The sequence below is a fragment of the Podarcis liolepis genome (assembly GCF_965112155.1).
Source record: "Podarcis liolepis genome assembly, chromosome: 5".
Taxonomy (NCBI): Eukaryota; Metazoa; Chordata; class Lepidosauria; order Squamata; family Lacertidae; genus Podarcis; species Podarcis liolepis.
The window spans coordinates 34,110,140-34,123,285 of NC_139556.1; the positions used below are offsets into that span (position 1 = coordinate 34,110,140).

At 44.2% G+C, this 13,146-nt stretch overlaps 1 protein-coding gene across 1 annotated transcript in view; it reads right to left on the reverse strand.

Moving 5' to 3' along the window:
• Positions 1-588: 588 nt before the first annotated feature.
• SGPL1 (sphingosine-1-phosphate lyase 1) overlaps positions 589-13,146 on the reverse strand; it is a 35,192-nt gene continuing 22,634 nt past the window's right edge. Inside the window, exons 7-14 of the mRNA XM_083503102.1 lie at positions 9,162-9,250; positions 7,802-7,907; positions 7,507-7,605; positions 5,401-5,550; positions 4,661-4,899; positions 3,601-3,747; positions 2,792-2,912; positions 589-2,669 (exon numbers count right to left, since the gene is read on the reverse strand). Coding sequence (XP_083359228.1) covers positions 2,526-2,669; positions 2,792-2,912; positions 3,601-3,747; positions 4,661-4,899; positions 5,401-5,550; positions 7,507-7,605; positions 7,802-7,907; positions 9,162-9,250 — 1,095 coding nt within the window. The 3' untranslated portion in view covers positions 589-2,525. The remainder of the gene's footprint in view (positions 2,670-2,791; positions 2,913-3,600; positions 3,748-4,660; positions 4,900-5,400; positions 5,551-7,506; positions 7,606-7,801; positions 7,908-9,161; positions 9,251-13,146) is intronic.

The following is a 13,146-nucleotide window of genomic DNA, read 5'->3' on the forward strand; positions in this document are numbered from 1 at the left end:
GCAGCTTATCAAAAGCCATGCCTTAGTTGCTGAATGGTTTCGGGAGTCGAATGGACTGTCTGAACGGATCAAGTTCGAGAACCAAGATACCACTATACAGTGGTACCTTGGGTTAAGTACTTAATTCGTTCCGGAGGTCCGTTCTTAACCTGAAACTGTTCTTAACCTGTAGCACCACTTAAGCTAATGGGGCCTCCCGCTGCTGCCGTGCCACCGCTGCGCGATTTCTGTTCTCATCCTGAAGCAAAGTTCTTAACCCCGAGGTAATATTTCTGGATTAGCGGAGTCTGTAACCTGAAGCATATGTAACCTGAGGTACCACTGTACCTGAAAAGGAAAATGGAATGTACTCTTACATTTTACACTTTTGTAAAACCAAGTTAAAAACAAATTTGGCAGCAGACCTGCATTTGTAATAATACTTGATAATTTGTGGAAGGCTGTACAATACTTTGGAAGGAAAGGCCCCAATAGGTGAGTACTTACTCTCTTAATTTGAAAAAAGTTTACTGGTGAATGCAGCTCTACATTTAAAAATCTTATCTGCTAAATGGAAAAGTCATCCCAACAATATGAAAAAAACAACTATTTTTTTCTGCCCTAGAAATTTTTTTATTTTAAACCTGGAATTGTATACATGATGCATGATAAAGTAAACATGGATTATGCGTTCAAAATAAAATAGTACCGAGACAGTATCCTACAGGATAATTTTTTTAAAAAGTGGTATGCAAACACATCTTCGACTTCCTGATTGGACTGCAAAACCCAACTCATTTCTTGCAGAAACTGACAAGAGTTTCATTCCACTCTAAAACATAATCAGAACTACTTGAAACACATTTCTGGGTGAATTATGCACAAGGATGTGATGGTCAAATGTTTCCCTTTCTTAAACAATGCAGAACTGTCAACTTGGTGAACAGCACACAGTAGTAAGTTATCATGAGTTCTGTACAAGTCCAAGTTGTATGCAAAGTATTCTGGTTGGACTGGCTAGATTTAAAACTAAATCAGAAAGATGGCTATGGAGGGCTAAGCCAATATTCCCAATAGTCAAAAAGGAACATGTCCCGCGGAACAAATCAAGCCACAAAAAGGATTCTGTCATAATGGCGGAAAACAATGTGCTTCACAAATCTACAATTCTGTAAATTCACATTTGTGCTTCCTTCAAAGGAAGCACTGCTACCAAGTAGGAGGTAATGAAATATTTCATGAGACTGACCCAGTGAAGTACTTAGTGCTCTATCAAAATGGCTCAAGTCCCAACTGAAAACTCTGCTTTCAGCCTCACTTCAAGCCTTGGAAGAAGCTACTGGTGCCTGCTTTTCTCAGCTTTGTGCAGGAATTATAGCTGTTTTCTAAAAGCAAACTGTATACAATCAGAATACAAGTTAAGACCACTCCTCCTAGTCAGCAGGTAGCCCAAAACACAGTTGTGAAGTCCTGTTCTACCTATAAATAGGAACGGGGAGAGGAATGTTTTCATTATACCTGAGGCTGATTCACCACTGAGGTTGCTTTCACTGTAGTACCACAAGAGAGTTGATCACCTGTTGACTGACGGTATTCTGCTCCCTTCCTGGGCTTCCCAGGGGGAATGCTATCAACATTAAGGCAAACCTGTGAGTGCTCTTTTTAGAAATGTGCCTTACAGTCAACGCAGCACAAACAAAGCCAAACGGAGTCCGCTATTGTAAGATTACATTTAAAACAAAACAAAAAGTTGATGTTAGTGCTCTCCACTTTTATAAATGCTCACAACCAGTTGCAGGAAGGAGAGCAGAGCTCTGGACTTCTCAGAATCCAATTCTGGCACCTAGGAATCACAAAATCGCTTTCTAACACTGCTGAGAGTGCATTATTTTAAGCTGGAGCAAAACATTCAGATAACTGAATAAGTGTGTTGCCCTTGAAGCTGTTCCACAGATACGCCACAACTCAATAGGGCTGTGGGCGGCACTGTAAAAAAATCCAGAGAAAGAGGAAAGCAGCAAGACTGTACCATGGGGAAAACGAACAGAGTTAAGTACCTCGTATCTCCCTTTCAGAGCAAATCCCACACCTGGTGATTTGGAAAAAAACAAACAAACGAGTTTCTCCTTTCTCCTCTTCCAACACTTTCAGTTCTTTTCCCATGGCTCATCATTCAGCACAAACAGACAAAGAAGCCAAGCAGGAGGAAGGAAAGGAATGTATAGATTCTGAACACCTGAGAATGAGGGGAGTAGAATGGAGTCGCAGTGGCCATAAATATAGCTGTTCTGTTGAAGACTAGTAGTAGCAACAGTGAGCAAGTGTGAAGAAACACAAGGAGTTAGTATTAGAAATAAAGGGGGGAGGGAAACCACTTGACTCTGAAAACTCACATAAACAAAATGGTGAACAGAGCCGGTGCTTATCAGAAAGAGAGATGGGACAAGAACAGAGATCAAGCTGCCATATGATCTGCAGGAGGACCAACATTCCCTTCCCCTGGAATTCTTTAGAATACCATCCATCAGCGGACAAGGCAGACAGAATCAATGGTGGCCTGGAGACCCATTCACATGTGCTTCAGACGAAGGAGGCATTTCCGTGCTGTACAGGCAGTCCAAGTAAGAACCAGCAATCTCTGAAATCATATTCCTGTCGGGGATGGCTTGGGCCATGCCATAGATAGCACCCTATAAAAGACAAAACAAAAAGAAAAGTCAGTAAACGTGTCCAAGTATTTTTTTGCAAACGCAAGACGCTCCTTCTGAAATTCAACCCAAAGCATCCCCTTTGAATTTGAGGGTCGTCTTACCAGGCCAGTAGTCTTGCCCTTGGGGAACTTCATGATATCATGGACACATTCTTTGATGTCGTTCAGCAGCCGTTCAACCACCCCAGGCTTCGTGTGCACTTGGGTTAAGCAAAAATGAATACTAGGGAAGGAGATATTTTAAAAAATTAGCTTTGCTCCTAATAGTGCTGTTCTGTTTTGCAGGCATTTGTACATATCCTTCCTTTTTAGTTCTAGAAAACTGCTGGTAGATCCAAAGAGCATCTTTCATCCATACACGATGCTCACCTGTGTGGAATACAGCAGCTGCTTTGGGTTTCGAACATAGACTGGAGCTGGCTGTAAATTTACATGAATGCAACAGGAAGCGCTGCTTCTCTGTGCTTCCTGCTCCTCTTGAGAAACCAAGCTATTTGTTCGGAGCGTTGTGAAGTCACAGAACACCCAACGAGTCAATACCTTTTTCGCTCTGCTATTGAAATGCAGAAGCCATCTGTGTCAACACTTTTTTGGTTTAAAAAAATAGTTGAAAAAGAAAGCGCCTTTGCGAGATCAAATGCGGGAGAAGCTTCCCGCCCTCTTCGCATCGTGGCACAATGGCATGTGAATTCCTTTGCCCTTCCTCGCCATGCCCTCTCACTCCAGACACTTTAGAGTACTTGGCTCACATAAAATGTAGTAATTTCTGATGTGGCTATTGCGGTAAATAGATTTTACTCGGGGGTGGGGAGGCGGGTGCCAAAACAGCTCCTTGACTGTTGCTCATTCTCCTACCTCCCAGGTGATCATCAAAGCGCTGAGCCTAGAGCCCACAATCAAGACAAGCTCACCTTGGAGGAAACTGCAGAATGTTCAGATTCCATCCTCTTGTTATTAACATGTTTGACAACCGATATATATCAAATGTGTCCGACCCCAAAGCAAGTGCAGACACCTCGGGATTTCCAAAGATGAAGATGTCGTCAATTTTCCGCAGCCTTAAAAAGACGCAAGTTTAAAAAGTTTACACTATTATTATTTATTGAATTTATATACCGCCCTATACCCAGAGGTCTCGGGGCACTTCACACAACAAAATCAAAATATTCCTATTGCCTTTTAATACTGATGGGGGGGGGGGAATGATGCATACACCCTAATTATATTTAATTCTGATAATATTGTTCAGATTTTTATTATCGTCAAAGGCTGGCTTCCCTCCCTCTAAATTCAGGGAAACCCTCCATCTTCCGATAAAAGAGCACAGAAAGCAGTTACTGATCAGTGTCACCCTTCTTCCCCTCTAGAACAGCTGCAAGGAGCAGTTCAGAAGCTTTCCCACTGTCTCTTAACCACGTTTTCAAGTTGGCTCATTTCACACAAACAGAAGGTTGACAAATACGCCGCTGTTAAAGGAAAATGTAAGCCAACACTTCCAAACTCCTTGCAGCCATGCTGGCTGGAGGAGGAGAGGGCAGCATGTGAGCTTTAGGCTTGCACAGGCCTGTTCATATCACACTAAACAATGGTTTAGCTCAGTGGTGGGGAACCTGCGGCTCATGGTCAGAGATAATGGGAGCTGTAGTTCAACATCTGGAAGGCCATAGCTTCCCCATCCCCTGACCAGCATGACATCTTAATGAGGCCAATGTTTTCTTAAGTTTTCATAGAGTAAGTCTGTGTGCCTCTCTTCTTCAAGGAGCTGCCACCACCTGCTATCCCAAGGATGGGGGGCTCTTTTAGCTTCATGGGCCATGTCCTTATCAGGATCAGCCTCATGGGCCAAATTTGACAGGTGGACAAATTTCAACAACATTATGACGTCACGGATGGCAGATGGGTGGCCCCGACCATCTCTCAAAATCTCTATTTGAAGCATCTGGCTTTGTCCCCTTTAAACCCCGCACGTACTCTGCTTCGAGGAAGCGCGCAGCTGCAATTATCTTCCTGGTGTATTCCACGTATCCGTCTTCTCCTATGTGCATCATGGTCGCCCAGCAAGCTGCAATGAGGCCACCTGGCCTGGAACCAGACATGGTAGGGGAGGCGTAGATACCTCCTGGCCAGTCAGGGGCAATGAAGAACTGATACTGCCGATATCTCTCACTGCTGTACAGGATCACGGAGGAGCCCTTTGGCGCATAGCCGTACTGCAGAGGAAGAGATGGGAGTCCAAGTTGCAAGGCAGATACACTCTGAAGAAGTGTGCATGCACACGAAAGCTTATACCTAGAACTAACTTAGTTGGTCTTTAAGGTGCTACAGGAAGGAATTTTTTTAAAAAGACAGAGGATCACATCTGAACCCAGTTCCAAACATTCTGAAGATTAATGTATTAATTAATGCATTTAGTCTTCTATTCAAGTCCACTCCTTTCCTGCAAAGGTAAATTCTCCTGCCCTGTACACATCTGCCATCATGCTTATATACCCTGAACCTAAACAAGTTTACTCAGATGTGCAGTGAGATTTATTTGCAAGGACTAATGTTTAGGATTGCAGTTTAGGGCAAATGTCCAGTGGCAATGATCACAAAAGTCTTTCCGTACAAATGAACCGGAAGCAGAATTAAAGGAAGCATGCCTGATCCAGTTTGGAGAGTGGACAATCGACTCAAGCTAGATTTCCTCCATTAAACCTGCTTAAACTCACCTTGTGGGTATCTGCAGAAATGCTGGTGACACCTTTCACTCGGAAATCAAAGCCCCCCTTCAGAGGGTACCCTGCCTTCTCCATGAAGACAATGAGAAAGCCTCCCAGGCAAGCGTCCACGTGGAAGGGAATCTTGTATTTCAATGCAAGCTGTGCCAAAGGGGGAAATCAACTTAGTTTCTCCAGCTAAACCAAAAGCAACGAGATGAAAACTTCATGCCAAGTGTGAACCTCAAAAGTATCAAACCTATTTACATTGTTTGAAAAGACGACTGAGCATTCTTCCCCCAAAAGACGCAAAATTCACCATTCTACAAGCAAGGAGGCTCTGACCAGTGGCTTCAGATTCTGGTAGTGTCTACCAAAAGTCCTTCTATTTGTAATTTCCAAACTGTTATCCTCCCTTTGATCCTCATGAAGTCAAGGAACGGGGAGATCTGTATCAATACAAGGTTGCTTCAAATCCAAAACTGATCCCAAGGAACGGACCTTGTGAGGGACGTGTTTTGATCATGTCTTCTTTTGCTGGCCGCTCCGACTTCCAACTAAATGCTTGAACAGCTCATGCTTGGTATTCGCACTACAGGATATTTAAGCAGTATGAAATGTAGGGCACAGCCTTATACCAAGTCAGATCTAGCTCTATATGGACTGGCAGAGGTTCTCCAGATTTTGATGCAAAAATCATTGCCGTTCCTACCTAGAGATGCCAGGAGGTTGAAGCAGGGATATTTGGCATGCAAAACATGTTCACCACCACTGAGCTGAAGCCCCTCTCTTAAGGTACAGCCTGACTCCCACCCCAATGCCCAGGGCAGGATTTGGAGCATAAATTGGCTACATAAATTTGCACGTACAATGTAAATGTATGCTTCTAACCAAGAGCCACAGCTGACACATGCCAGAACATACAGCTCTCTCTCTCCTGAGCTGAGCCCCCACAGGTATCTGCTCAGCAAGTCATACATTTTGCTAGAGCGGGTGACACTTGGAGAAAACTTCCATTGCAGCAAGGAGGAGGGAGCAGCTGAAATGCCTAAGCCAGGGGCCAGCAAAGTTTTTGTGGCTTCGGCCGGTTCACGGTCCTGCAGACGCCACAGTGGGCCGGAGTGCGCGCGCATGCATGTGCAAACGCTATTTCAAGTGCTCCTTCCAGAGCGGAGGAGGTGTGCGCAGCTTCCCATTGGCTGCAGGGGCTTCCTGCAGCCAATGGGAAGCCAGCCAGCGTCGCGGAAGGCGGTCCCTCTTGGGAAACTGTGTACGTGCAGCTACTCACACAGTCAGTTAAGGTTTGGCACACAGCCAGAAGATCATGTGAAGGAGTAAGTATGCCTGGTGATAACAGAGACATGGAGACAGCTCCCTGATTGGTCAAGCTATCTCAAGGGAGTGATAATTAATGGCCTACTAACTGGAATGTGTTAGTTCAGAGTTTGGAGTTAGAGTTCTGTGTGTCAGTGTAGGAGTTGTGAGTCGTGTCAGAGAGAGCCAGCAAAAGATCCGTGTTCTGTTCCTGTAAATAGGCCACTGTATATAATAAACACCTAACTACAAGTTCCTGGTTCCTGCTTCGTCTATCTTGTCTGCAGCCAAGTCGCCAATTGCTTCCGTGGATTCTGCGTTTACTCTGCTAGGTCTGGCTAAGGTCCTGCAACTAGTCAGAAAGTTGCGAAACACCAGTAGGTTTTGCCAATAGTCCCCACTCTGCTCAGCGCTGGTTTAGCGCAGCACACAGGAGCCGACCGAGCGGGCGGTGGGGGTCCATGGGCAGCTTAAACAATCCCCATGGGCCTTAGGTTGCCAACCACTGGCCTAAGCCCACAGAAGGTATGGTAATAGAACCGTTTGCAGCTATCTTCCAAAGATGTGGAGCTGCACTCAGCTACATCAGGATATTGCAATCACTTTGCAAGTGATGCGAGTTTGTATTTATGGACACATGGTGCCATGCAGGAGACCAGTTCTGTACTTGCAGCTGGGTTTTCCAGTCATCAGCTATTGACCCGGGGGCTGGAGGGATAAACTTTGTGTGTTGAAAACAACTCTCCCCCGCCCTTACAGGAAGCAATGTATATCTCAGGTTGAAGTAGCACAAAGGTAGTTTACCTCTGCGACCTCCTCAATTGGGTCCATGACTCCATGAGGAAACTGCGGTGCTGAGCAGACCAGCATGGCTGTATTCTTGGAAATGGCTCTCTTCATTGCCTGAAAAAAATCAAGAGGAAACGATCAGGCAGTCAAGATGCCCTATTAGATACCAGTCTTCAGAATGGCACATCAGGCCTGCAACTATGATTGGGATACAGGGCCTTTTGATGACCCCTGTCCTAGGAAGCCCAACGATGTTCAATACTTTACAGAGTCACTATTGATAAGAGGTCTGAGAATATCTGAGCAATACCTTAACATCCACTTGCATCGTCTTGGTCAATGGAATGTGCACAATCTTCATCCCAAAATAATGAGCTGCTTTATCAAATGCTGCATGGACACTCACAGGAACCAGCCTGGGGAAGACAGATATAGCAAGATGTCTCAGAAAACGTTTGTAGTTGCCCGTGATTTGTATCTTTCCTGTTTCATCCCCTCCTTGTCTGCACAAAAATAAACTGATATATACCTGAAAGCCTGGGAGATGTGGGGGACTTAAAGAAATACATGCATCGCATGGACCTCTGATAAGTTGTTTTTGCTATTAAAAAAACAGCAACCACACAAGACCACAGTTTGGAAAACTGCACAAGTTATTCTGTATGCCCAGTGGGGCATTTGGCTTGTCGCAAACAACAGTCACCGCCCTCTGCATGGCAGGCAGCTTTTGAAATGGAAGGGCTCGGGGTCGCTGATTCAAGCCTTACATTGGGCAAAAGATTCCCACATTGCGGGGGGGGCTGGACTAGATGATCCTCGTGGTCCCTTCCAACTTGGTGATCCTATTATTCTGCCTCCACTGACAGTTTATTCTTCCATGAACAACCACCAAACTCCAAAGTGCTCCTAGATAAGCAAAAGTCTTTTGGGGGGGGGGTTGCATTTAGAAGAGGTTTCAAAGTTGTGCTTTTTGAATTCTTGCCATTCTGCAGTGAATGCAGAGTTTAGTTCAGAGTATGACTATCGGCCGTAGGGGATGGGAGTTGGGAGTCCGAAAAACATCTGCAGGGAACCATGTTTGGTTACCCCTCCCGTTTAGTTTTGGATTCCATTATCTTCGGTATAAAGTATTTGTCAGTACGCCTTTCAACCGATGTCAGCGACTGGCTCAATAACTGGTTCTGCCCCGATGGGGCTAGGCAACTGGAGCACTTTCAGAGACCTTCCAGTCCTGGAAAGCAGGTCCCAATGCACTGGACCCACAACTGTGCATTGTGAGCACCAGACTCAGCAGAGTATAAATCGCACAGAAGCTAGCTGTGAAGCATAACTCCTTTTATTTCTAATAGCTACTACAAACTAAAGAACTACTGGCTTGCATGAGTGTTACATCTCCCAGTCAGCCATCTAGTCACTACATAGATAAGACTGTCTCCACACACAGGCAGGCAGGCAGGAGCGGAAGAGTAGAAAAGCAGTTTCCGCCCCCTCCTTTCTCAAAACATCAGATCAGGAGATTCTTGCAATGGGAGGGGGTGAAAATATCAACAGTATTGGCCCAGCATATGAAAAGCTAAAGTACTGACCGGTCTAAAAAGATGCTTAATGAAAATAACCTCCTATATTAGTTACTTTGGGGGGGGGGAATAATGGGCTAATGGGCTACATACATTTCTGGATGCTTGATTCCTTTCTCATAAGCCAAATTCCTGTAAGCTTTACAGACCATCAGGATGCTCTCAGTCCCACCAGATGTCATCTGTTAAGAAGGAATTAAAAACAGCAGACACACTTAAATGACCACATACAAATGGAAGTACCGTCTTATACTGGAAAGTGAATTTTAGTCCCTAGTTATTAAAAACCTTGAAAGAGTGTGGAGTGCACACGCACACACACACAAATATAGACACCCCCACCCCCACGCATGCACATACACACATCACAGGAGAGGATGTAAGTGCCACAGCAACACCAAAATCAAGCCAAGGAGATGCAACGCCCTGTCCTAACAACGGAAGAATTCCACACACACAAATTGCACTAACAGAACAAAGGGACTATCAGCATGTTAACTACAAAAGCTCCTGTAGGCAGCAGGTCTTTTCCAACTATAGGGATATATACCATATTTTTTGCACCATAACACTCACTTTTTTCCTCCTAAAAAAATTCCGTAGCATGCCTACGGATTTTCCTCCTCTAAAAACTACGTGCGTGTTATGGTCGGGTGCATGTTATAGAGCAAAAAATACGGTATAGTCCTATATATATATATATACGCCGAAGAATTGATGCTTTTGAATTATGGTGCTGGAGGAGACTCTTGAGAGTCCCATGGACTGCAAGAAGATCAAACCTATCCATTCTGAAGGAAATCAGCCCTGAGTGCTCACTGGAAGGACAGATCCTGAAGCTGAGGCTCCAATACTTTGGCCACCTCATGAGAAGAGAAGATTCCCTGGAAAAGACTCTGATGTTGGGAAAGATGGAGGGCACAAGGAGAAGGGGACGACAGAGGACACTGGTCTCGAAGCTACCAGCATGAGTTTGACCAAACTGCGGGAGGCAGTGGAAGACAGGAGTGCCTGGCGTGCTCTGGTCCATGGGGTCATGAAGAGTCGGACACGACTAAACGACTAAATAGCAACAACAATATATATATATTCAACAATGAAACCCTTTCCAGTAAAGAGGAACAGATGACAGCAGTTGTGGTAAGGACTTTTCTGCAGCCAGACTTGTTGGTACACATAAACCCAAAAAGACATTGAAGTAATCTGAGAAAGGGGGACAGTTGAATGAGAAATCTGCTTAAGAGACTCGGCTGTTGTTGTTGTTGTTGTTGGCCTGGTGTTGTGGGATCCAGCGTCCAAGCCACGCTTTCTTAACTTCTTTGTGCAAAAGCGTCTCCAAACATTCCAGCTACTGTGCATATCAGAAAAGAGCAGAGTTGTGGTATTTTGAAGATTATGACCACTCTTCATGGGACAATCCAAAATTTATAAGCAGTAGAAATGTAAATGAGAGTCTAGTCCATTACTGAGTGAGGTTGTGAGCGCAATTGCAGAACTGCCATGTTCAGACCCCTGCTTAAAGCTTTGATGTCAACTTTAGCCTATATAACACTGCCTTGGTTACCTTCCAGTGTAGACTATTATCTCCTTGAGACTGTATGAATCACTGTCACAGGACATTTATTCTGGTTTTTGCAATATATTGGACAGCTGGCCAATGCCAGGTGACTCAGCAACAGCTGACAGCCTTTTCAAGCTGACTTCCTCTAATACAAGGGGGAAGCTCAGAACGTGACGAGCAAAAAATGAAGCAGACGTCTGGGGATATCTTTCTAATTCTGTCTGCAAAAAAAAAAGCTGAATGCATTATCTCAAGAATCTGACTATTTTAAGGGAAAAGGAGAGATGTCTTATCACATATATTTATATATATACACACACTCTCTCTCGAAGGAAGTTTAGAGGGTATAACTCTTCCTTGCTAATCTGTCAGTCCCACTACATATAACATTGGCATTCCACAGCAAAACAACACCCTATTATGATTATTTTTCAGCACCTCTAGAGTACTTCCTACATGGCATATGAATAAACAAGAACCATTTCTATGGAAGGAGAGGGAGAAAAAGCCTCATGCAGCAAATCTCAAATTCACTGCTTATGGCACTTGGGCAACAGCGGGTATATTTACACTACAAACCAGTTTAATATTAATATTCCTCTCCCAGGAATCCTGGGATGTGTAGTTCTGTGTGGGAATTCTCAACATCCTCATCAAACTACACTTCCCAAGATTCTTCAGGGGAGGTTATTACAGTTGAAATACCCACAACTATGCCTCAGCTGTGGAAACTTCATGAGAACACAATGCCAGTACTGAAGGTCAATGTAATAGATTTAGTGCATTTACTATAGGGAAAGGCGAATGATATGGTTTTTTAAAAAAATAAATGACAAATAATAAAGGCACATATATTGTGGGCGTATGAAAAAAAAGGGTGTGTGCCAGAAGTAATAACTCACACTATAAAAAATTACTTGCAAGATGAAACCACAAAGTCCAACTGAACGAGTACAAATTTAAATCAGCTCCCTGCCATAGAATTGTAGAATTGGAAAGGACCCTGAGGATCATCTAGTCCAACGCCCTGAAATGCAGGAATATGCAGCTGCCCCATGCAGGGATCGGACCTGCAACCTTAGCATTATCAGCACCACTCTCTAACCAACTGAGCTATCCACCTATGGCTTATCTGTGAAACCTGTAATTCCCTACTAATTCTCAGAATCACTGTAACCCCCTTGGAATATATAGCTCACAATTCGTCAATGTAAGAGCCCTCATCCTTTTGATTCCTCTCCCTTTAAAAAAACACAAGCCAAGAAAGCAAACTGTCATTGCACAAGTCAATACGTCACTCCCGACCCTATCCCTCTAACAAAGAAAGAACAGATGATGCACGGTTTGTTTTTAGCAGAAGCCGGACAGCTGTGAAAACACCAACAAGGAATTGTATGCTGCTCAGCAAGATTCTTATCCCAGTGCTGTTGTTCTTCCCAAGTGGGATTTGGGTAAAGCACTGGCGAATTTCAGCATGGAATGTGTCTGGGAAGAAAAGGCTGGGCTTAGTTGCAAGTGAGGGAAGCATGGGGTGTCATCTCCCCCCTCCCAAAAGAAAACCCCACCAAAGATAGCATTTCCTATACAATAAACTCCTCTTTTATTCTGTCCTGTTCTGTGTAGGGAAATTACTTGACAGGAAATCTTCATACTAACCTTCCCCAACCTGGTGCCCCTCCATATGTTGTACTACAACTCCCATCAGCACCTGCCAGCACAGCCACTGATGGAAGCTATAGCACATACATCAACATTTGGGAGGCAGAGGAGCGAGGGAGAGAAGGAAGTTCTGCTTCCAGTGCATATCTAGTTATTAAACCCCCCAGAACAGCTGGGCAAAAAAATTGGCCTTACTCATTTTTCCTTTTTACTTTGTTTCTTGACAAGATTATTCTGAATGTTGCCAGTTTGAGCATGTAAGAGCACATTTAAGATGTGTGTTTCTGAACTCTGCAGAAGACAGAAAGGGTGTGTGAGAGACCAAGAGGAATATCATTTGGTTCTGGGATTAAAGATCATGGATAGTTTCCTCGTAATAGTGGGAATGGTTTGGCAAGCACAAGAGGCAATGTCAAGTTTGTTACAATGGTAGAGCAGTGCAACAGAAGCATGTAATCCTCTTAGTTTGGTTGGAAACCCACAAGACAGCAGCACATCTATGCCCACAGACACAGCAAAACTGGAGCGACACATAGCCTGAACCTCTGGTAAAAACAAAATGCCGCCACTGGCAATTAATTCTTTATGGGTAAGAACAGTGGGACTGCTCTTATGACTTGGCAGGCTTCCAGTTTTCACCAGAGGTTCAGACTGTGCGTTGTCCCTAATCTTTTTCTCACTGTTGCAATATATTTTGCATTTGAAAGTCACGTGGAAAATTGGCTCCATTACAGGCTGGAAGTGCCAATAAGGCCTACGTGCATGGCCTTTGAAAATAAATCAGAGGTGGCAGGTCATATGTTGCAAGGGAGGAGACTAAAAATGAAAGCTCCCCATTTCTCAATGTAAAATATGCCC